Source organism: Protomyctophum bolini (assembly GCF_963924005.1).
Source record: "Protomyctophum bolini genome assembly, chromosome: 2".
In the NCBI taxonomy this organism is placed as follows: domain Eukaryota; kingdom Metazoa; phylum Chordata; class Actinopteri; order Myctophiformes; family Myctophidae; genus Protomyctophum; species Protomyctophum bolini.
The window spans coordinates 19,547,846-19,569,042 of NC_137863.1; the positions used below are offsets into that span (position 1 = coordinate 19,547,846).

A 21,197-nucleotide genomic window follows, 5' to 3' on the forward strand; every position below is an offset into this window, starting at 1 on the left:
TTTTTTGCATGTCCCCTCTACAATCATGCACGCACGCACTCTCACACACACACACACACACACACACACACACACACACACACACACACACAGAATCCCACAATTATTTATACCGGTATTTCTATTTATGTAGCAGAGATTAGATTAGACATTGTTTGACCGTGGATTTGGAAAACCAGGGAGTTTTAAGGCTCACCTAGTTTCCAAATCCAAATTTACTGTGCCATATAACTTACTTACCGTACAATACAGTGTATGCACCATTCTGTCTACTACTTAACAAAATCAAACCAAGTAGATAGCATTATCTACCCACGAAAACCACTGAACGTCCAGATACAGCTGAAATACAGTGACACACAGTACAGTGTGATAGTAGTGTGTCCGAGAAAGCCCCCGTCAGAGAAGGGCAGCCGCAGAGTGGACAGCTTACTATAGTCATAAACACATACACAAGCTGGACTCCAGAGGAATATCTGTGTCTCTATAGTGGCGCAGGAGAGGACTTGAAGGAGCGGATGTCCAGCGAGGCCAGTAAAAGCCAGCCATCAGGGTTTGGCTTGGTATAAAGGCAGTCAGGGGGCCCCTTGTTACTCACACCACCTCTTCCTTCAACGCACTTCCCTAAGCAACTGACCAATTGGCTTGACACAGCACGTGAGTATATTTTTCTTTCTTTCTTTCTGTTTTTCTGTCTTTCTTTTTCACCCTATGTACTGCTACGTTTCCCATGTAATGACATTCTTTATTCTGTTTATACCTTTGTGTACCGTTGCAACATTTTATATGCATGTAGCCTATTTTTATTGAGCAAGCAATTCCTTATCACTCTTTTTCTTTCTAGGACAGTATGTATTGCATCTCTCTCTCTCTCTCTCTCTCTCTCTCTCTCTCTCTCTCTCTCTCTCTCTCTCTCTCTCTCTCTCTCTGTGTGTGTGTGTGTGTGTGTGTGTGTGTGTGTGTGTGTCTTTCTCTCCCTCTCTCTCTCCCTATCTTCAATCACTGCCTTTCTATCTCTCTCTCCCTCCTTCAGTCCAGAGCCTGCATTGCATAATGATATGGAATGTCAGGCTCAGTAGTGTGTGAGTGACACTGTATCTTGTGTCAAATGTTGTAATGTACATATGCTGGCCGACCTATTTTGAGTGATATCTCCTGCCCTCTTCCCTTCATAACAGCAACAAACATCCATTACTTTAGCCTCTATTCTAGTCTACAGTATGTAATGCCCCTCACCCCTACTTGTATGGGGAAAACTATTCAACCATGGTGTCCCTATTTTTGCATCATTATAGACGCAAAATGTCTATTATTTTCAAAATATTTACATTTATTTTTCCTTTTTTTTTTCAATATATATTTCTTACTGTTCAACAAACATGTCCAAAAATACCATTGTACATCAAATATATACAGGGCATATTTTGGGTTCAAATGCGCAACAAAAGAATGAAGAATGTGTGTGTGTGTGTGTGTGTGTGTGTGTGTGTGTGTGTGTGTGTGTGTGTGTGTGTGTGTGTGTGTGCATGTCTGTGTTCATCCTCAGGACCCAGCAGAATGAAGATGCACAGTGTAGCAGCGGTTTGTGTAGGTGTGGTGTGCCTTGTGGCCATGTTGGCTGACAGCACAGAGGGACATATCACCTTCTTCAGCCCCAACGAGATGCTCAAGATGAAGGTAAGAAGAACACTGCATTGGTCATGAATCCTGACCAATTCTCAATCCTTTAATTGGTTCCAAGGAGCCCCAAAACTATATGTATTTGGCCACGGAGCCCCCGGACCCCCCCCCCCCCCCCCCCATCAGAAAATGTGGGGACCAAAACACTTTCAAGACTTTTCAAAAATGTTTAAAAAAAAATAGCAGATGTATACTCTTTGTATATCTGCTATTTTTGAGAACCACTGTTCTAAATCCTAAGAGTTTTCAGGAAAAAAACATACCGGTATGTTGCTTTATATATAACTCCTAGTGTAGCCACATTAACATTCTCCGAGTTAAATGGATGCTCTTAGTAGTGTACAGAACCAAATCATTATTTATCCCTATATGCTGGATTGAACATTCAGTTAAAATGGGCAAAATGGACAAGCCTGTATAGATGGGCTATTTTCAGCAAAGACATTATTTTGGTGTTGTGGTAACAAAAAAGGAGCGGACCTAAGCCATGGTTGATGGTGTGTGTGTTTGTGTGTGTGTGTGTGTGTGTGTGTGTGTGTGTGTGTGTGTGTGTGTGTGTGTGTGTGTGTGTGTGTGTGTGTGTGTGTGTGTGTGTGTGTGTGTGTGTGTGTGTTTGCATGCGTGTGTGTGTGTGTTTGTGTGTGTGTGTGTGTGTGTGTGTGTGTGTGTGTGTGTGTGTGTGTGTGTGTGTGTGTGTGACAGGAGCGTGACGGTAAAAAGTTAATGGAGCCGCGGTCAGAGGACGGTCAGTTTGAAGACGTCACCATCCAACAACTTCCTGAGGCAGACATTGGTGGGAATCCTCCTGTAAGAGACACACACACCCGCACGCACATCTGCACGCACACCCGCACGCACACCCGCACGCACACCCGCACGCACACCCGCACACAGGAGAGAACCCAGGCGGGAGGTGACTCATGTCTGTGGTGTGACATTACAACATGCACATGCATACATTATGTCTGTGGTTGTCTAACAAAACGCCTGCATTCTCTGAGGCTAGTGGTTCTCTAGATCTGGTCCATAGCTCTAATATGCCTCTCGTCTTTAGCGTAAATAAAAAGAACGTTTTTGCTACTCACCAATACAAAGACGGGTTGTGTCATTAGAAAGCCTACTTTCCGGGCTGGGCCGTGGCTCAGCGGTCCAGGCACCTTGGCTGGTAATCCAGTCTGGCAGTGTGTTGTGGGTTCGACTCCCGATCCCAACGGCCTTCACTGCATGTCACCTCCCCAAAAGCCACAAAAAAAAAATATATATATAAAAATAAAAGCCTACTTTCCTTAGTGGAAGCAGCTCTGAGCCCCCCACCACACTATAAACGGTACTTTTTGGCCAAAAAGGGATTTGTTTTCCACCAAAAAAAATAATACTTTTTGTTACTCCACTCTACCGATATTGCCAAGAGAAAACCCTCACAGAGAATATTTTTCCTCCAGTGAAAAAAAAATCATTTTCTGGCCAAAAAAGTACCTTTTATTTTAACCCACCTTTGTATTGGTGAGTAGCAAAAACGTTATTTTAATTTACGCTAAAGACGACAGGCTTGTCTGCATTTATGCAAGCCCCGGAAGTCATCGGTAACATATCTCTAAATGCAACAGCATTAGAGCTATGGACCAGAGCTAGTGGTCCTCAAACTTTCTCATGTCAAGGACCCCAAGATGATATGTAATCCATCCATCCATCTGAAAATATTTGTTCCAGGGACCCCGAGAAGCAAAGATTTGAGTAAAACAAAATGTTTGCTTTAAAATAACAATAATTGTGTGTGTGTGTGTGTGTGTGTGTGTGTGTGTGTGTGTGTGTGTGTGTGTGTGTGTGTGTGTGTGTGTGTGTGTGTGTGCGTGCGTGCGTGCGTGCGTGCGTGCGTGCGTGCGTGCGTGCGTGCAGGATAAAACGGTCGAGGTTTCTGTTCGCCTGTCAGCACAACAGTTGCAAAACGTGGCCCCCGTACTGGAAGAGATCATCCATGGAATAGTGGAATAGACCCAAAAAGGTAGGCCTACAAGTGTGTGAATACACAGTAAATCCTATGTGTTCATGTATAGGCTCTTGAGACAGACTAGAGGGCGCTGTGTTTCCTTTGTTTTGCCAATGGGTTCCCAGATTGGTTAATGTAAAGCAGTGCATGGTTCCCAGACTTTTCAGGGCGAGACCCAAAAGATTGATTGGACGTTTGCCCAAACTAGCAGTTCAAAAGCACACAACGCGTGCTTGTATATTTTTTTAAATGTAGGAAAAGAGAAATGGGATTTTTACTCGAGCCGTGACACATACAAATTGGTCTCCTGTGGCAAGTGCGGGAATCCCCATTGGTGATGTCATTGGTAGGCAGGTTTCCTCCATATTCCACCAATGAGATACAGAGTGAGTAGACAGACACTGTGCCATATCTCCCATCTTATATATAATGAGCATTATGAGCACCAATTACATAATTATGAAAATATAAGGTCAAACATCAATGAAGAGCTCCTTGAGAGTGTAGCCTGGTCTTTACTTGAGTATTTCCAATTTCCAATATTTTTACTTCTACTCCAGTGTATTTAAAGACAGTAAAAGTGTTACAGTGCAACTCCTGAGTTGAACTTAACACTCATGATCATGCAATGCCATTGTTATCTTTATCAAAGGGTGTCATGTCACGTACCAAGTGACCACTATACGATAGCACTTTGATATCCTGGAACTCTGCCTATCTTTATAGCTCTCTTTCTGTCTCTGACTCTCCCAGAGCATGGGCTCCAAAAGAGCAATACTTTTGTTTAAGAAAAAAGTTTTTTTTCACGCTGTGAATCAGCTTTTAGTTTTAGAGGTTATATATTTTTTATATATATATTCTTTTAGAGTTATGGTATAGTCTGTTCTTTGTTGTTATGTTTGTCTGTGCAAGACCAATTAAGGACCAAAACGGAAATAAGTCTTTGTGGTTTTACCCTTGATGTGTTATTTCAGTGAAATGGTGGTCTATGGTCTGTGGTCTATGTTTTTGTGTGGCTTTGTTGTTGTGTTCTTTTTCACTGTGTGATCATGTTGTTGTTGTGTTTTAGATTTACAGTGTAGCTATTAACTTTCTGCACAGCACTTTGTAAACCTTGAGCTGAGAAAAGTGGATTGGATTGGAAATGTGTTTCATGCACTTTTAACTTTTAACATGATATCCAAATAAATCAAATCAAAACGCCCCCTCCTCTCCTCTCTCCCCCGATCCCTCTGCAGCCAACTAGTGAAGCAGAATCCAACTAGAGACGAAAGCCGCCTGAATTCTCCTATCAGCACTGAATAAATGCACAAAGATTTTATTATATTTTCATGAATGAATCAATAAAGGGAAGAGACCGTGTAACTCTTTGACTTCTTCTTCTATGTATACTCTCATAAGACATTTAAGCCTAGATGCACATGCACTTAATACCATTAACTCACCACAAGGTGTCAGCATCCTTTAGAGAGAGAACATTGATGTCCTGGATACACACATATTTAATGAATACTTTAATTAGCAAGTTTGTGAAACAGTACAGCAGGCACGGTGGCACAGATTAAACTTCATGAAACTACTCTTGAAAACAATTTCATTAAATGGATGTGCCCAAACATATCATAACATAACAACAACATAACATGAATTGAATATGAAGGACCCAATTGGAAACGATTAAGCCATAGGGTTTTTGGGGTTTTAAATCCTCTTAGCAGACCGTGTATTGAACTGTACTTTCCTGTGCTTTTTACCTGCAAACTGTTAATAAAGTAATCAATCAATCAATCAAACTCCAGGCGCATGCCACATATAGGCTCTGGCCTGACAGTGTGTCGCGTGTTCGAGTCCCGTTCATGACGACCTTTGCTGCATGTCTGTCCCCTTCTCTCTCTCACTCTTTCCTATCCGTCTTCACTCTAACTATCAATAAAGGCACAAAAGCCAAAAAGAATCTTTAAAAAAAGGGGGAAAAAATCTTTTGATGCTATAAACTTTGCTGGGGACCCCCCTAGAGCCCCTCCAAGGGCCCTTGGGGGTCACCAGACACCACATTGAGACGTACTGTCCTAAGGCACCACACACAATGAATGTGTGTGGTGGCTTAGGACAGTACGTCTCAATATTAATAATATTATTGTAGAGAGTTTTATACCCATGACAATGTGGCTGTGAGATGCTTAAATTAATTCTCAAACTGGATTCCAAAGCCACTGAAATTGAGGGAGCTCATTGAAAGGTTTAAAAAAAAACAATAGCGACAAACCCCATGTGGTAGTGAAACTATTGAGAATTGAAAGGACAGAGAACTCATCATCTCCAAGGCCAGAGAGTTCACCTCTTCGCCGTATAATCCTCACGTATTCCAAATACGGTCCATTTAAAAAGAAAAAAAGAAAGAAAAACTGAAAAACCACTTGTAATGTTAGAAGTATAGGCAGACATTAAACACGCAGGTCGGCGGTAAAGTGGCCTAGTTGTCTGTATAGAAAGCATGGATCAGATTATAGTTTTCACAAAGATAAGGGGAGTGCTCATGTCATGTGAGACAAGCTCAGTGTAGTCAAAACAACAACTACCAGACCATGTGTCGTGTCTTGACTCTATGATAATCACATCATCAGAATATAATCATAAGGCCATGTGGGTATAAGTAACATTATACATTAAGACCTTGTCCTTACACAACGTAGCACACACGAATACAAGAAAGTCAGGCCATACCTAACGGAACAGAAAATGGAAACTATTCCACAAAAGCCTTGTTTATAGTGCCATGTAGTCTGACAGCTAGTGGACGTGTCCTCCGTAAACATATTCGCATCACTAGTTTCATTTTGACAAAAGCCCATTCTCTCATCTTGTGCCTGGAATGAATCATTTTATCCATAAACATTTCCCATCCCATCATCAATGCAGTTTCGTTTTGAGACACCTCATTTTCTAACTGTTCTTAATGGGCATCAGGGGCTCAGGAGGAGGCATTTTATGTATTAATGTATGCTGTAATAAAGAATGTTGTAGGCTAATGTATTCATTTTTATTTCATTGCCCCTAAGCCTTAGGGCTGATCCTAGAATCACTCCTGGAGTTGACTGAACATTTCTACTTTAACAAAGAGAGTAAAAGAGAGTGGATTTCATTACTCAAAGCAAGTTCACTCGAGCCAGAAGAAGAAGAAGAAGAAATACAAATTCCTAATCATATTAACCACTTTAACCCCAGTTTATATTCTGGGGAGAACATTGCCAACGAATGATTAGATCAACAAACCAAAATGTTATTGGCCCTTATACATTGGATTTTCAAAAATAGCTGATCTATTCACATGTTGCGAAGCGACACATTCTGAGCTTGTAGATCTGCTATTTTTGAGATCCGAGTACTTCTTAAGTAAAGAGACCCAGTCAATGTATAGTTTTCACCTGAGGCTCCTACTGGCTTAGTATAAGATTCCTTTCACGGTCTCTAAATCCTAGCTCTGGAATCACACTGACATGGAGACTGAGAACAACATCCAGACAGTCATGACCTGGAATAGCCTACACAGCAACTCCAGTAATGAGTATTTCTGTTTTGCGTTTTAAAACCAGGTACTATACACTGATCGCATAATATAATACTACATGGAGGACATAATATTACATGTAAATAATAATAATAATAAAAAATAGAATAAAACACTAAACAGTGATCTTGAATCCATATGTTAAGTAGAATGAATCAGCCCTTGAGCAAATGTTATAACAATGATTTAATTACACACAGATTAATAATACATGCAGTTCACAAAGAAATAAAAAAAATAAAAGTATTTACAAACAAGTGCTGAGCTCTTTCTCTCTATTTTTATTTTACATACGGGTATTCTTTTAATCAAAATTCTGGAAAATATTTCTTTGTCGAGTTAGGTAAAACTCTTACGGTCTTCATGTAGACTGTTTTTCTTTGTGAGGCCGGACCGGCCGTACTTTGGGGATCTCTCAAGAGAGAGTGTTTGTCTGTCTATAAGGGCCTAGCATAATACACTGTCCAAGGGCTTGGCTGAAAGTCTCTGATTTAGGTGCTAGAAATCCTTCAGAACTAAACACTTCCCTCGTCTTTCCAGAAGAATCTTATGCCAAACAAACAATTTCACAATTACACACCACTCAGCTTCAGCCTCTTTTCAATCACAAACTACTACATCTCAATTGAGGATCACTTATGCAGCTAGGTTCCAAGATATGGAATTCATTTACGACTCACCGTGCTAACCTATATCTCATTAAAACATAATCTGTGAAACATTTCTTTTTCATATAATAGGCCGTGCAATTATACTGTGGTGCAATATGACCCATGTATGCAATTGTTTCCCTTTCTTTCAGGGGTCAGCAAGACAGCAAATGTACGTTTGGCGTCGGGCCAAGTTTTGCAGAGTATGCATTCATGTGCTTATCTCAAAACAATATTTAATTTAGAGAATTCCTTTCAGTTATTTCTAACTGTTTATGTTTTGCATAGTACTGTATATTTGTATGTCATAATGTTTCGATGAATTAAGTATGAAGGACCCCGACGGAAACAAACCATAGGCTGTATTGTGTTTAAATCCTCTTAGCTTGTATTGAACTCTACTTTCCTGTGCTTTTTTTCTGCTAAATGTTACTAAAGTATTCAATCAATCAATCAATCAATCAAAGCCGCTTGAGTGTTTTTTTGCAAGTAAATATGAGCTAAATATAAATATACGGTCCATAAAAAAACATGATATGTATAATCAACCATATGTAATACAATAATTATACATTAAAAGCCTTTTGTTATACGCCATTCAACACACAGATGTGTTCTCAAGGCTCTGTGGAGCAGAGTAGACCACACTGTCAGAGCTTCATGGAGGTCAGTCTCTCGCAGACCTCAAAGGCCTTCACCGCCAGGGCGGAGTCTCTGGCCAAAGGGGAGGGCAGCACCAGGGCACAGTCGCTGTCAAAGTACTTTCCTGTGATCCCGTCGGTCTCCTCTGCCACGGCACAGTAGAGGGGGCTGAACGCACCCTCCTCTGCGGACTGAAGAGTAGGAGGTTCAGAGGGACGATGCATGGGGACAGAAAACACAAACAACAGACATTAAGGATTTTGGATTATGCATGCATATATTGTATGTTTTATAGGAATTGTTTTTCATTTACCCGGAAACACATGCATGCACACACGCACATTTCAGTATACTTTTAACCACTACTCCCCCTACTACACTACTACGCCCAGAAAAAGGGCTTACCAAACTATTTCGAACAGTCAGGACAAATTTGGGGGTGTAGCAGTTTCCCAAAGTTATCAGAAGCTTCATTCGAATCTTAAAGGAGCATTCAGTGATTTGGAAAACCCCCCGGTCTGCCCCGGTAACAAGATGCGCAACAGACCAACAGCACACACACCAAGGATTGGCAGAAGGCCCCTCTCTATCCTGATTGGATGAATGCTGGGCCATGATAACGAAACCTACGGTTTCCCCCCCCCCCATGGGGTTAACTGGGGACAGGGAGGAACTCCTTATATGGTCGGGGTACGGTCCCATATATGATCAGCACACTCTATAGTAGGGAGGATTATCACAACAAAACAAAAAAATAAGTGATATTTGATTTAAGTGAAATCACTGAATATACCTTTAACTCTTAACATAAGAACATAAAAGACACTAAAAAGCGAGCACACTGCATGCAAATGCAACACTGTTCAAACTCCAGTGAACGGAATGGCGCATATTCCTAACATATTTTGGAATTAATCTTGTAGAAAACCCCAGTACTCTAGCTGAGAGTGGGGTGGAGTAGTGGCAGGCTGCCTTGTTGGTGGTGTGGGTGGGGCCAACAATCGGCACACCTGGGGGATATATATAGGCCTAACTAGGCAGCAGACAAACATTTTGTCCCTCACTGAGAGGTGCTTGCAGCACCACAACTCCAACAAGAAAAAACATTTCTATCTACGTTTATATTACTCCTAAACATTTTGCCAAACATCACACACACTTCTATCCTCCTGGTGGAAACCTGTGCCCAGAAGGGCACTTTTTCTAGTTCATCCTCATTCCACCAATGTCACTGAATAAACCACTATCAAACTGCCTGATCTGTGAACCTCACATGCTCTTATAGGCATGCAGGTGTAGGAGTGCACATACTGTACAATAGCCAGCCTCCTTTTACCAGTCAGAATATCTTTCACCCACTAAATGAAAAATGAAATGATGATGTTTATGCGTCGCCGCCAGTGAACTGTTACTGGTCCATTTAGACCAGCAGCAAACAAACGTGTTCTGGTTAGAATACACTGGCATGACTACAGCAGGTTCTGGCCAATTTCACTCACGCAGACAAAGATCAGCATGATCTAACGCACTGATCGACTACATTCATCACCAAAGAACAACACACTGCAATCAAACACATACTGGTCCAGCTGCTGAAGTCCTGGTTCACATAAATCACCCTGTGGGCAGTGTGGTTTAGATTTGACCTGCAGCTGTGCCTCATTGCATTCTTGGACATTGAACAAGGGATGCCGTTTAGGCATGACGTCTTCCATCTGTTGACAGTCACATAATGCTTTTTAGGCTTCCAAACCACTTGGAAACCTGCCGTCCCAATTTTGTGCATGATGTCATTATACTTTTGTAAAGAAAAAAACTTTTCAAAACCTTTCCAAAATGTCGAAATATGTCTAAATATTCATTGTACGCTGAATTATATAGTTATGTTTCAGCACCTGGATGATGACCAAACATTAACAATTCAGTATATTCATGTGCAGACAGGCACACACCAACACATGATTAGGGAAATCTTGTGTTGGTCAACCAAGCTGTGCTACTCATGTGCTACTCACTAGCTTGTGGAAATGAATTATTTCTTCAGTGAGAGGACAAATTGCAACTAGATGTCTTTAGTAGATTATTTAGTAGATTCATGACAATAATATACCGGTTATGGAAATGGAGTAATAGACTGAAATGAGAGTTGGCATTTCCTCGGAAGGCTGGCACCCAGTGTTGGACTGTTGGTGAAAACTAAGGGGTATGAAACATTAATCCCCAAGGATACAAATGTAATCAGACGACCCTGGTGCAGTATTTTGGCTAAGCAGTTCTCCTTTCCAAGTAAACACTAATGCAGATGGCTCCTCCTTATCTTCCTCGTTTACGTTCCCTGCTAGGGCAACCCATTCAGACGGAATTGGAGCCTGCACATGGGAATCGATGGGCACTGATGGGGCGCTTGTTTGTTTTGTGTGTGTTTATTTGGGCCATTTTCAAAAAGCTATGCCTAAACCTAACCTTAAGTTCCTTAACCCTAAACCTAGCCTCACAAAAATTCTGTGCATTCTTTTTCAACACTCACTCACCTTGAAAAAGAAGAATCCGATCAAACTGAAGAGGCATCGCACTGCAACTCTATAGTGTCTCATGACTTCTGTCATAACAACACCAGGGTGAACCGAGTTGGCGGTCACACCTATATCTCGCCCACAAAGACACAGACAGATAGAGACTGGGGTTTAGGTTTGGGATCTGGATCCTCGAGGAACATGAGGAACCCGGATCCAACGTTGAGGAACCGGAATCTGTTCCATCACATTTGAAGCCGTTTCTGGAGCTGAGGATATAGTTTCAGAACCATACCAACTCTGACAGTGATATAAACATATCACATATCACGGTAGGTACCCTCACAAAAACATGCAGTAATCCTGGTCTCTAAACTGCCTCCCCCTGGCCAGCCAGGGCGCCTGATGGAGGGGAAAGGAATTGGTTGGAATAACGTGTTCCTTTCACACGCTACGTCCAACCAGGGAAACTCCCCCCTGTCAGGTGTAAAGGAGCAACTTGGACACTCAAGCATGAAGGAAGCATGAGTTAAGTCCGTTGCTCTCCCCAGGTTGGCGGAGGGTGTGTAGAGCCCAGGATCACAGTAGATGGTTGACACAGGGGTGAAAAATGGGTTACAAAATCGTGGGATAGAAAATATATTTAGGAAAAAAACAAAACATATCACTGTCAGAGTTGGTATGGTTTTCAAACTATATCATTTCAAGGACCATATCATAACTCTGAGAGTGTACACATTTGTACACTCTCAGAGTTACAGACAGTTGAAATGGTTAAAGGGAACCATAATCTGACAGTTAAGAGGGAATTGTTAAGGAACCGGAATCGTTAAAATCCTAAAGGATCAGAACTCTAATTAGGGTATAAGCCACAAGAACATCTCAAAGTTCCTTCCTAAAGTGCCAGAATTGCATTACTTTCATGTGCTGTGGTGTGTAGCTACATTTATTTATAATTACTCTCATCTATGTTTGAACGTTATGTAATTTAATAATTTATGCAGTGACTCTTTTAACACTGTGATTTCATTCTGAAATGTACAGTATTTGTTTTTGTGTCTTGCATACAAACTTGTGTAATGAAAGCAGACATGAGCTCGATATTGTATACAGCCTTGCTGACACCATTTTTGACAAGGCTTTTGGCAAGTTCTCCCCTCACAGTTTTCTTAATAACACTTAAAGACTGGATCTGAGTTGGCTCTGTACTTGGACCGTTTACACTAAATAACTTTTCCAAAAATAGCCAATCTGCAAGCTCACGACACGTCAGCTAATTTCGGCTAATGTTCCCCCTAGGTTAAATGTTCATTCATTTTTGGAACAAAAGTACTCTAAAGCCCTAAATGTTGCTTGAGGAGCACAGACCGAGCACCAGATGGGCTTGTCCGTCTGCATTGCATGCACTTTACTGTGGCGTTTCTGCAAGACTTCTTTTATGGACTCAACAGAGGCCTCGCACGGAATGTTTTTATAGTTCTATTTGTTCCTGCATGGGCTGCCTGTAACTATTGGTACCGTCTTTCAAAAGAAAATGCTAATTTTCTGTGCAGTGTACTGTAGGCTAATAAAAATAATAGGTAAAAATAAACTATTTAAAAACATTGAATTACCATGGCACTTCAGCAATAAAACAACACATATTTATATAAACACAAAAGCAATTGTTGTTTTTCAAATAGTGGTTCTTCCAACATGGAGGATTAATGAGCATTCTTAGCATTCCATGAAAGATTTTAAATTAAAAGTTAATAATATTTGTGGAGTAAACCGTAGGATACAATAGTCCTTGCCACAAAGGTATCATTCCAATTTCAACCGTACCTGTCCCCTGTAGCCTGCGCGCAAACTCATTGGTGCAGATGACATTGTGTAGCTTGGTGTCGTTATAGATGGAGTCCATTCTTGTGCCGGTGATGTTTTCACCGTGGAAATGAGAGAAGTCCACTTGGCCCTTCTGGTGGTTGACAGAGGACACGGTGACGATGCGAGCGGGGGCCGAGCGCTTCATCAGCTCTGGAGGGATGACCAGGGTGTATATATATATTGTTTTACTTAAGTAAAAAGTTTCAATACTGCAATGTAGAAATATACTCCGTTACAAGTAAAAGTCTGGGTAATCAAAATGTACTTGAGTAAAAGTATAAATAATCAATATAGGCCTACCAAAAGTACTACTCAATTCACAAGGTTTTATATGTATAAAATAAATATATGGCTCAGGAATGTGACAAAAACTGGGGTGTGTAATTGATCATAGAACACATGTCCTTTTTGGGGTGAACTACTCCTTTAACACGTGGATCTTACCCAGCAGCAGGTTGGTGAGAAGAAAGGGACCCAAATGATTTGTAGCAAAAGAAACTTCCAGCCCTTCTTTGGTTATCTCACTGGGTAAGCCTGATTGTAGAAGAGAGTAGACACAGAATATGAAAAAATACTGCAAAGAAATATTATGATAATTATTATTATCAGGTTATGCAAATCAATTTCAATTCAAAGGAGCTTTATTTGCATGAGAAAACGTTTACAATGTACATTGCCAAAGCAAGTGTCAAAAGATAATAAAAACTATTGAAAATGAGGGAAGTATATGTTCTTAGCTTACGTATGATTCTACTATTTTTTGTTGTTATGTATATGATGTATTGCCATGTTCTTTGTTCTTGCTTAATGTAAATTGCTCTGGATTAAGAGCGTCTGCTAAATGCCTCCCCCATCCATCCTTCCTCTTCGATGTCTCCCTTTTGACTGATACCTGTCCATTTAAACTCTAGACGGCCCTGCCCCAAAGTTATTTGTGCAGCCACACCCGGCAGCCGGCGATAACTAGAGTTCTCAACAGACCCGAAAATTAAGGCCCTAGCTGGACCCTCATCAAACCCTGTACACTCAAGACACTGCCTTAGAGTATATATTAATAGAGACGGCACCCGGAGGAAACCCTGAGGAGAAATGGACATACCGAATTTGGTATTGCAGTTTGGACCCAAATCGTGAACGTGCTGGTCCATTGACTATCATTTAGCACGTTTATGATGACACGCGAACGCTGTTTTAAACGTGAATGCACGTGAACACGTGTAATGATAGTCAACGGCCAGCGCGTTCACAATTTGGGTCTCTATTAATATATACTCTAAGCCTTAGAGTCTAAGGACACTGCCCCCACTGCCACCCTTAGATCTCCATATATGGAGCTGACCTGTTCAGACATTCCATATGTTGATCTGACCTCATCAAACCCTGCACACTCAAGACACGCTCCATGTATGGCCAGTACACAGTATATTATACAATATACTAGGGCATGGGTTTTCAACAGGAGGTCTGTGGACCACTGGTGGTCCGTTAAGGTATTGTATGTGGTCCCTGACCATGCATTTAGTAATGTAGGAAAGTGAAGATTTGTATTTTAATTTATTGTATTGACCACAAGTTGAGAAACAATGCAGTAAATGCTGATGACGTGTCGATGTTGTCAGTTACTGAGTCGGACATAAAGAATTTCCACAGAAAAGGAAGTTAGAATCTCAAGGGAAACTGTGCCGGTTTGCCTGGTTGAGTCACCATTATAAGGAAATGTGCCCATAATTAATCGCATGTGTCTGCTCGCTCATACATACAGTAAGTTACAATGAACAGCAACATGAGTTTAATATGAAAGGTTAATTTCCCCCCACACTACACCCATATCCCCCCTCCCAACACAAAGTGGTCCCCAGGTAGATTCTCAGTCAGGGTGGTGGTCCCTGGTTCATAATCAGTTGAAAACCCCTGTACTAGGGTATAAAGCTTTATGCTTTATTTGTTTCCTTTTGCAGTCCCTTTGGGACAAATAGCAGCATTTTTTCTCTAAACTATATAAATAGTAGTAAATTATTGCATAACAGCCTCAGATTAAAATTGTGTTTAAATTGTGTTTACATGTGCAGTATACCTCGAGGGAACATAGAAAGATCAAGAAATGCATATTGTGGTGTCTTGTTGGTCGAATACCGCCCAAGGCAGAGAGCTACATGGAGACTGGGGAAGGTTCTCGATGACAGGTACATCCCTAATCACCTGATAGGACAACTCAGTGCACCTGCGCTCATCAGCACACCTGAGCGCATCAGTATAAAAGGGAGAACTCTGCCTCACCAACAGATCCACTCTCCAGAGACGAGGCTGTGGGCAGGCATGTTGAGCGGGAAAATAGTTGTGATTAAATAAACATACCATGAGTCGTGACACACTGGTGGCAAAACCAGTTATTTCAATGGGAACTAAATACACGCAACCTTTCCTGCACCAACAACTATTATTCTACATCTCAGTTCCTGACAGAGAGTTGACCTTGAAGTTTGACCTTTTTGAACTCCAAGTTAATTAACTCTTCAGTCCCACCAATAATAAATAAATACTCAACAATGAGTATTATAACAACTATCTGTCTATCAACAGAGTATATGATGCACTTTGTCATTGTCTTAATCTAAACCTGGAGAAATGCATTCTCATCTGAATTTATATTCAGATGAATGATACAGTCTGACGTAACGTGATCTGCTGATGAGGCATTCCTTGCCTTATCTTAAGTTTCTATGTCTGTGCATGAAAGAAGAATCCACATTCTTCTTTATGGAGTAATTTTACTCAAAGAAGATCCTCCTTGTACACTGAAAAGCACAGATGTTCAGTAATCATATTATCAGCTGTTCAGTGTTCATATTTAGATATTTATAAATATACTATATTGTTTTCCGTTAAAGTATTGGACAGAAGTTCTCTTAGCTTTGTCCAAAACCAAGGAAGGACCACAATGCAAATAAGTCGCTGACTTTATGACATATTATCCTTGACATTGCTGTGAGACGCATGTACCATGTGTACCATTTATTTTAATCATAACATCAAATAAATCGAATCAAAAACTGTTGAAGCCACCACACCCACTTTCACTGAAGCATTGTGAGTGGTATCAGCTGTTACTTTAGTTATTTTAGTTTTTAGTTTTTAGAATCAAAACGTAATCAAACCCTTGTGTCGACCTGCTGATCATTTCCAGGGCAGGTTAATAGTCCTCTCGACTTTCCATTATCCCTGTCAGTAGATTGCATGAGACTTACATGCTTAGCAGACTGCGTCATTTGTTAATCATTTGATTATTGATTTAGCATTTCCAGATGTGGCAGTGTACCTTTATGCACATACAGAACACTTGGCTGCGGCACCATTACTTGCTAATTAACTGAAATATGTCTGTGTATATAAAAAACGTTTTAAAGTGGGCAGCTTCCCCTCTGGTTAATGGGGCTTTTGTTAAATAACAAAAGCCCTGAGTACCCAGCATTTCTTACAAAGAAAAATGTCAGGTTCCTGTTGATTTTACTATTTGAAGATCTGGATGCGGATACTGGATTCCGTGATGTTGTTTTTGTGTGTGTTTGTGTGCTAAGCTTGGCAACCCTAATTGGTTATGTGTCGAAACATAAAATAAAAACATGAGCTGCTCATCATATACTGCTTGCATCTTAGCCACCATGTGCTAATGATTAGTAACGTCACACTGAATGATGTAGGACTCTCTCTCTCACACGCACGCACGGACGCGCACACACAGACGGACACACAAACAGACACACGCACGCACACACACAGTAATCAGCAATGGGAGCTATCAGAGGACTTGATAAGCCATGTTGTGCAGAGCCAAAAAAGGCAATCTGTATATTATGTCATGTATGTCACAGAATAAGTCAGTTTCTGAGGCAGACATGCAGGCAGTGCCATTTCACGTCGCTATGATGAGTAGGCCCCTCACTCTCCCTATTACCACAACCACAACAGAGCTATCGGATTCCTATAATTTAATAAAAAGATATTCAGTCATCTTTCTCTCTCTCTCTGGCTGTGCATGTGCTCAACTGGGAACTTTGTTTTACATACCAGTGCAGTGGCAGTGTCCAAGTCTTAAATGTCAATCAATAGCGCCAGCTCATCTGCTTTCAATAGGCTATAAATGCCCAGCCTGGCTAATAAGCCAGATTCAAACCATACTGTCGTGTGGTATTTGAGTCTGGAGATGCTGTGTATGGATCTTGTTTCCCGGGGGGCGGGTTCAAACATTTTCTCTTTGACGCAATTGGTCAGAGCTACTGTCAGTCAAAGGTCTCAAGCATTGAACGTACCAAAGCACTGTACCAAAGCCCGCCCATATTGCATACCGTGTCCCGATTGGCCACACCAGTTCTCTGGTGTAGGAAATGGGCGTACAATTGAGCCTCTCCAGACCGTAAAAGGCAATTCGGTCTGGCTTATTAGAATGCCCAGCCCGACCTCCCGATGCACCATCATCATGTTTCTCAAATGTGTTTTTAATTTAAATTTGGAGAAAGATCTTTCAGCACTTATGTTGGACATGGTCACATGCAGGTATTGAGAAACGTTTTGATTGCTATGGTATTATGGACAAACTGGAAGAAAGGAGTGGTCATTTCTGATTAATGAGAGTACCAGATCTATCCATATTCAGTTTCCTCGCCAGGCAGGCCACACTGGAACACTTTTTTTTTTTTATTATTATATTTTTTAACCCATTTTTCACCCCTGTGTCAATCATCTACTGTGATCCTGGGCTCTACACACCCTCCGCCAACCTGGGGAGTGCAACGGACTTAACTCATGCTTCCTTCATGCTTGAGTGTCCAAGTTGCTCCTTTACACCTGACAGGGGGGAGTTTCCCTGGTTGGACGTAGCGTGTGGAAGGAACACGTTATTCCAACCAGTTCCTTTCCCCTCCATCAGGCGCCCCGGCTGGCCAGGGGGAGGCAGTTTAGAGACCAGGATTACTGCATGTTTTTGTGAGGGTACCTACCCTAGGGGACACAGGGAGAACATGCAAACTCCACACAGAAAGGCCCTTTCGCCAACCCCGCCTTCGGGGAACACTTTTGTTAATGACGGACCTTCCTTCATGTGGATTTGTTCCTGTGGTCTACTGTCCTACAGTATATGGACAAAATGTGTTTCACCCACTTCACCCACTTCTTCCTGTAAACCTGTTAAGTTTCTGAATGACAGCACTGACTGCAGTATTAATGGTATTAATGCCGGGTACGTACAGTCGCTGCACCACAGCCAGGAGCATACATTACAGTAGGGGTGGGACACTTTGAAGATGGAGTGGGACTATATTTCCACACTCACTCCAGAGGGCCACATTGCATATACTGTCGTAGTAAAAATAGCAGATCTACAAGCTGAAAAGTAACATTTTTATTTTATTTCAAATGCATTTAGTTTGCTTATGTTAACTTTATGAACTTAAATGCAAATGCATTGGACATAAAAAAGACAACAACATTTTAATACTATACTCAAGCTATACTATAATAGATTGAAGTAATTAAAGCGGGTCATGTTTGCCTGTTTGGAATTGTAACAGTTGGAACAATACTAAATCAGTATTCAGATTTAAGTGATGGAGGGGGCCGCATGTGTATGCATTACAGTCCTATCATCGGACTGTATTTTAAACAAAGTTGGGAGTATTCTAGCTATATTATTATGCCAGCATCTTCCATCCATGGTCGATTCTCACCTGATACTCCAGCATTGTTCACCAGAATGTGGAGAGCCTTCTCCTCCTCATTGACCTTCTCAGCAAAGGCCCTGACAGAGTCCAGAGAGGACGTGTCCACCAGACGCAGGTGGACGTTAGCGTTCCCCGTCCGCTGTTGGATCTCTTCCCGTGCTGCGCTCCCGCGTGGCTCACTGCGACACGCCAAGATAACACGGGCGCCGCGACGTGCAAAGTCCAGGGCAATGAACTTCCCAATCCCTGCAGGCCAGGGTCAGAGGAAAAGAAAATCAATTGGAACGGTTGCATTCCAAGATTTTACTTACTCTCTATATAGGGAAGTGAAAGAAGGGAGATCATTTGCATTTTAGTTCAGTTATTATTACTCAGCAACCTGACACGGCCATGTCATGCACATTGTTAATGTTATCCGGTGCTGTATGTTGTGTGTATACACAATATTGGTGCATTGTGTACTGTACACAGTCTACAATAGATGGCTAAATCAACTGACAATATTAATCACAATAGACACAGGGTCCAGAATCGGCCTCCATCGCCACCTGACGACCCACAAGGACCAATAAGGAGGACAGTCATACTCGGATACGAGTGACCGCCGATGATGATGATGATGATGATGGTGTGTGTGTGTGTGTGTGTGTGTGTGTGTGTGTGTGTGTGTGTGTGTGTGTGCGTGCGTGCCTGCCTGCCTGCCTGCCTGCGTGCGTGCGTGCGTGCGTGCCTGCGTGAATGTGCGTTTGTTTCGTTCAAGTACATTACTTTCTTCACGTAAACAAACATTTCCTAGCATGGCTACAGAGTTTCCTACAATTTGTGTGGGACTTTGCACTTTTGCAGTGATCAACCCTTAGTGGTTCTAAAAAGTGGGGACCAGGGAACCCACATATAGGAGTCATTGTGGGAGTCCCATGGGGCATGAGGGCTCCCCCCCAGGCCCCTGTATGGGGTACTGGGGGATCCTGCCATAAAATATTTTTTAGGGGCTCGGCCAAATCATGTGTGGGTCCTTGACATGAAACAGTTTGAGAACCACTGCATTACATCATGCTTGACAACACAAGGGAAGTGACACACACATGTTCACAGTTTTCCAGATGTTCTTCCATTGGACCCAGACAGACAGAGCATCATAAGCCGCTGACAAGTTGCACTGTGTAGCCTGGGTGAAATCAATGCGACAGGGCGGCGTTGTTTTGAATAAAAGAGTGCTCCTTTTAACGTATACTTAATTCTGAAGCCACAATAGGCTATAATTGTTAGGCCTATGTTTATAAATAGCGGATATGCTTTCGATATTCTCCGTGCGTCGTCGACCTACAGTATATGGTCATGACGCATGCGTTTTGTTGGATACAATCATTAACCATTGCCCCGGACACCTGTTAATTTTTATGTAATGGTCAATAATAAATAAATAAATGTACAGCTTCTATGACAACTAGGTTGGAAGGACGTATCTGCATGAGGAGGCTGAAGTTATAACATCATAACAAATGCAGCACATGCATGTTTATGGCTAAAGCAAACAACTTTTGTGCAACACGTACATTTAATTGGTATGCTACCAGATTAAATTTGGCTATTAAGTTTCAAGGCTCAATATTTCAGCAAATTGCCTATTGTTAAAACAAGGTTTATTCTATATCTGTATCGACATTAGGAAAATCATGTAATGAGAGTGAACAAGTTATTCATTCAGCAGGTTCCACATTTGTGCACTCAGATTTACAGAACAATACGGATTTTGGTTCAATTTGAACCTTTGTAGGCTAAACTATAGCATGCAGGATCTCCATATGATATAGCTAAATATAATAGAAATACCTGTATTGGCTCCAGTAACTATGGCAGTCTTCCCATTCAGCCTGGTCGCGCAGCAGCGAGGGTTCCACGGATTTCTCCGTTGGGACCTTAGAATGAATCCCAATAAGAGCGTGGAAACTGCCCATAATGGGTGGCAGAATATGTCCGTCCAAGTCCAAGACATTGAAACTGTATAGCCTACTCCTTCAGAGATTTTAGAAGAAGCAGCAGCAATGAACCATGCAACGGCGTGCGCGTGACTGCGCGTGCATGCGTCTCCCCTCGATAGTATTATGGCCAAACCGCCCACAGTTCAAAGGCTACCGGTCCGGTATAGTTAAACCTGCATTGTTCTTTGAATTCTGCCTCCGGTTTGATGGTGAGGAGGTAATAATAATAGGCTACATATTATTGACACATCATTATTTCCATTAACAGGAAAGGGATCGTATAGTTTTTACTCTTGTATGTAAAAGAAAGAAAGAAAGAAAGAAAGAAAGAAAGAAAGAAAGGCTTAAAAAGGGGAAAGAAAAAAATATGGCTCCCCAAATGTGTAGCCTATATTTCAGCTGAGGAAGTTTTGAGAATGTGTGAGAGGCCAGCCATGCAGGCAAAGGACATCTAACCGAATTATAACAATTCAACCTATATATTAACAGTTGTTTTTTAAATTGTGCATTCACGTGAACTTTGTGTGTGACTGTGAATGATGTTCTTCTGAAAAGGTTTGTTTCCTTATAGATGGTTTTATTTTGATGCAATATC

The 21,197-nt window shown here is 41.5% G+C and overlaps 1 protein-coding gene and 1 long non-coding RNA gene across 3 annotated transcripts; one reads left to right on the plus strand and one right to left on the minus strand.

Annotated features, from left to right (window-relative positions):
• The first annotated feature begins 374 nt into the window (after positions 1-374).
• LOC308336487 lies at positions 375-5,032 on the plus strand. The gene is made up of 5 exons (XR_013966158.1): positions 375-657; positions 1,547-1,677; positions 2,383-2,487; positions 3,577-3,682; positions 4,906-5,032. It is a non-coding gene; the product is annotated as an uncharacterized lncRNA (long non-coding RNA).
• Positions 5,033-8,144: 3,112 nt separating this feature from the next.
• On the minus strand, positions 8,145-20,681 carry LOC308324385 (retinol dehydrogenase 12). Of its 2 annotated transcripts, none has more exons than XM_080776429.1 (6): positions 20,454-20,681; positions 18,627-18,866; positions 13,351-13,440; positions 12,865-13,056; positions 11,059-11,168; positions 8,145-8,718 (listed from the first exon to the last, which is right to left on the minus strand). In XM_080776429.1, exons 1-6 carry the CDS (start codon positions 20,614-20,616, stop codon positions 8,536-8,538), a joined length of 978 nt encoding a protein of 325 aa, XP_080632555.1. In that variant the 5' UTR covers positions 20,617-20,681; the 3' UTR covers positions 8,145-8,535. The 2 variants fall into 2 exon arrangements, with proteins under 2 accessions (XP_080632555.1, XP_080632554.1); XM_080776428.1 differs by lacking the exon at positions 8,145-8,718 and adding an exon at positions 9,288-10,242.
• Positions 20,682-21,197: the final 516 nt, after the last annotated feature.

What these genes read in the sequence shown, in the direction of transcription:
- LOC308324385 (XM_080776428.1), bottom strand. Translation starts at nt 20,616, where the DNA reads ATGTCTTGGACTTGGACGGACATATTCTGCCACCCATTATGGGCAGTT. An exon ending in TCTCACCAACCTGCTGCTGG is followed by an intron (nt 13,057 to 13,350) that starts GTAAGATCCACG and finishes TCATCCCTCCAG; the next exon opens with AGCTGATGAAGCGCTCGGCC. An exon ending in TCGGATTCTTCTTTTTCAAG is followed by an intron (nt 10,243 to 11,058) that starts GTGAGTGAGTGT and finishes GACTGTCAACAG; the next exon opens with ATGGAAGACGTCATGCCTAA.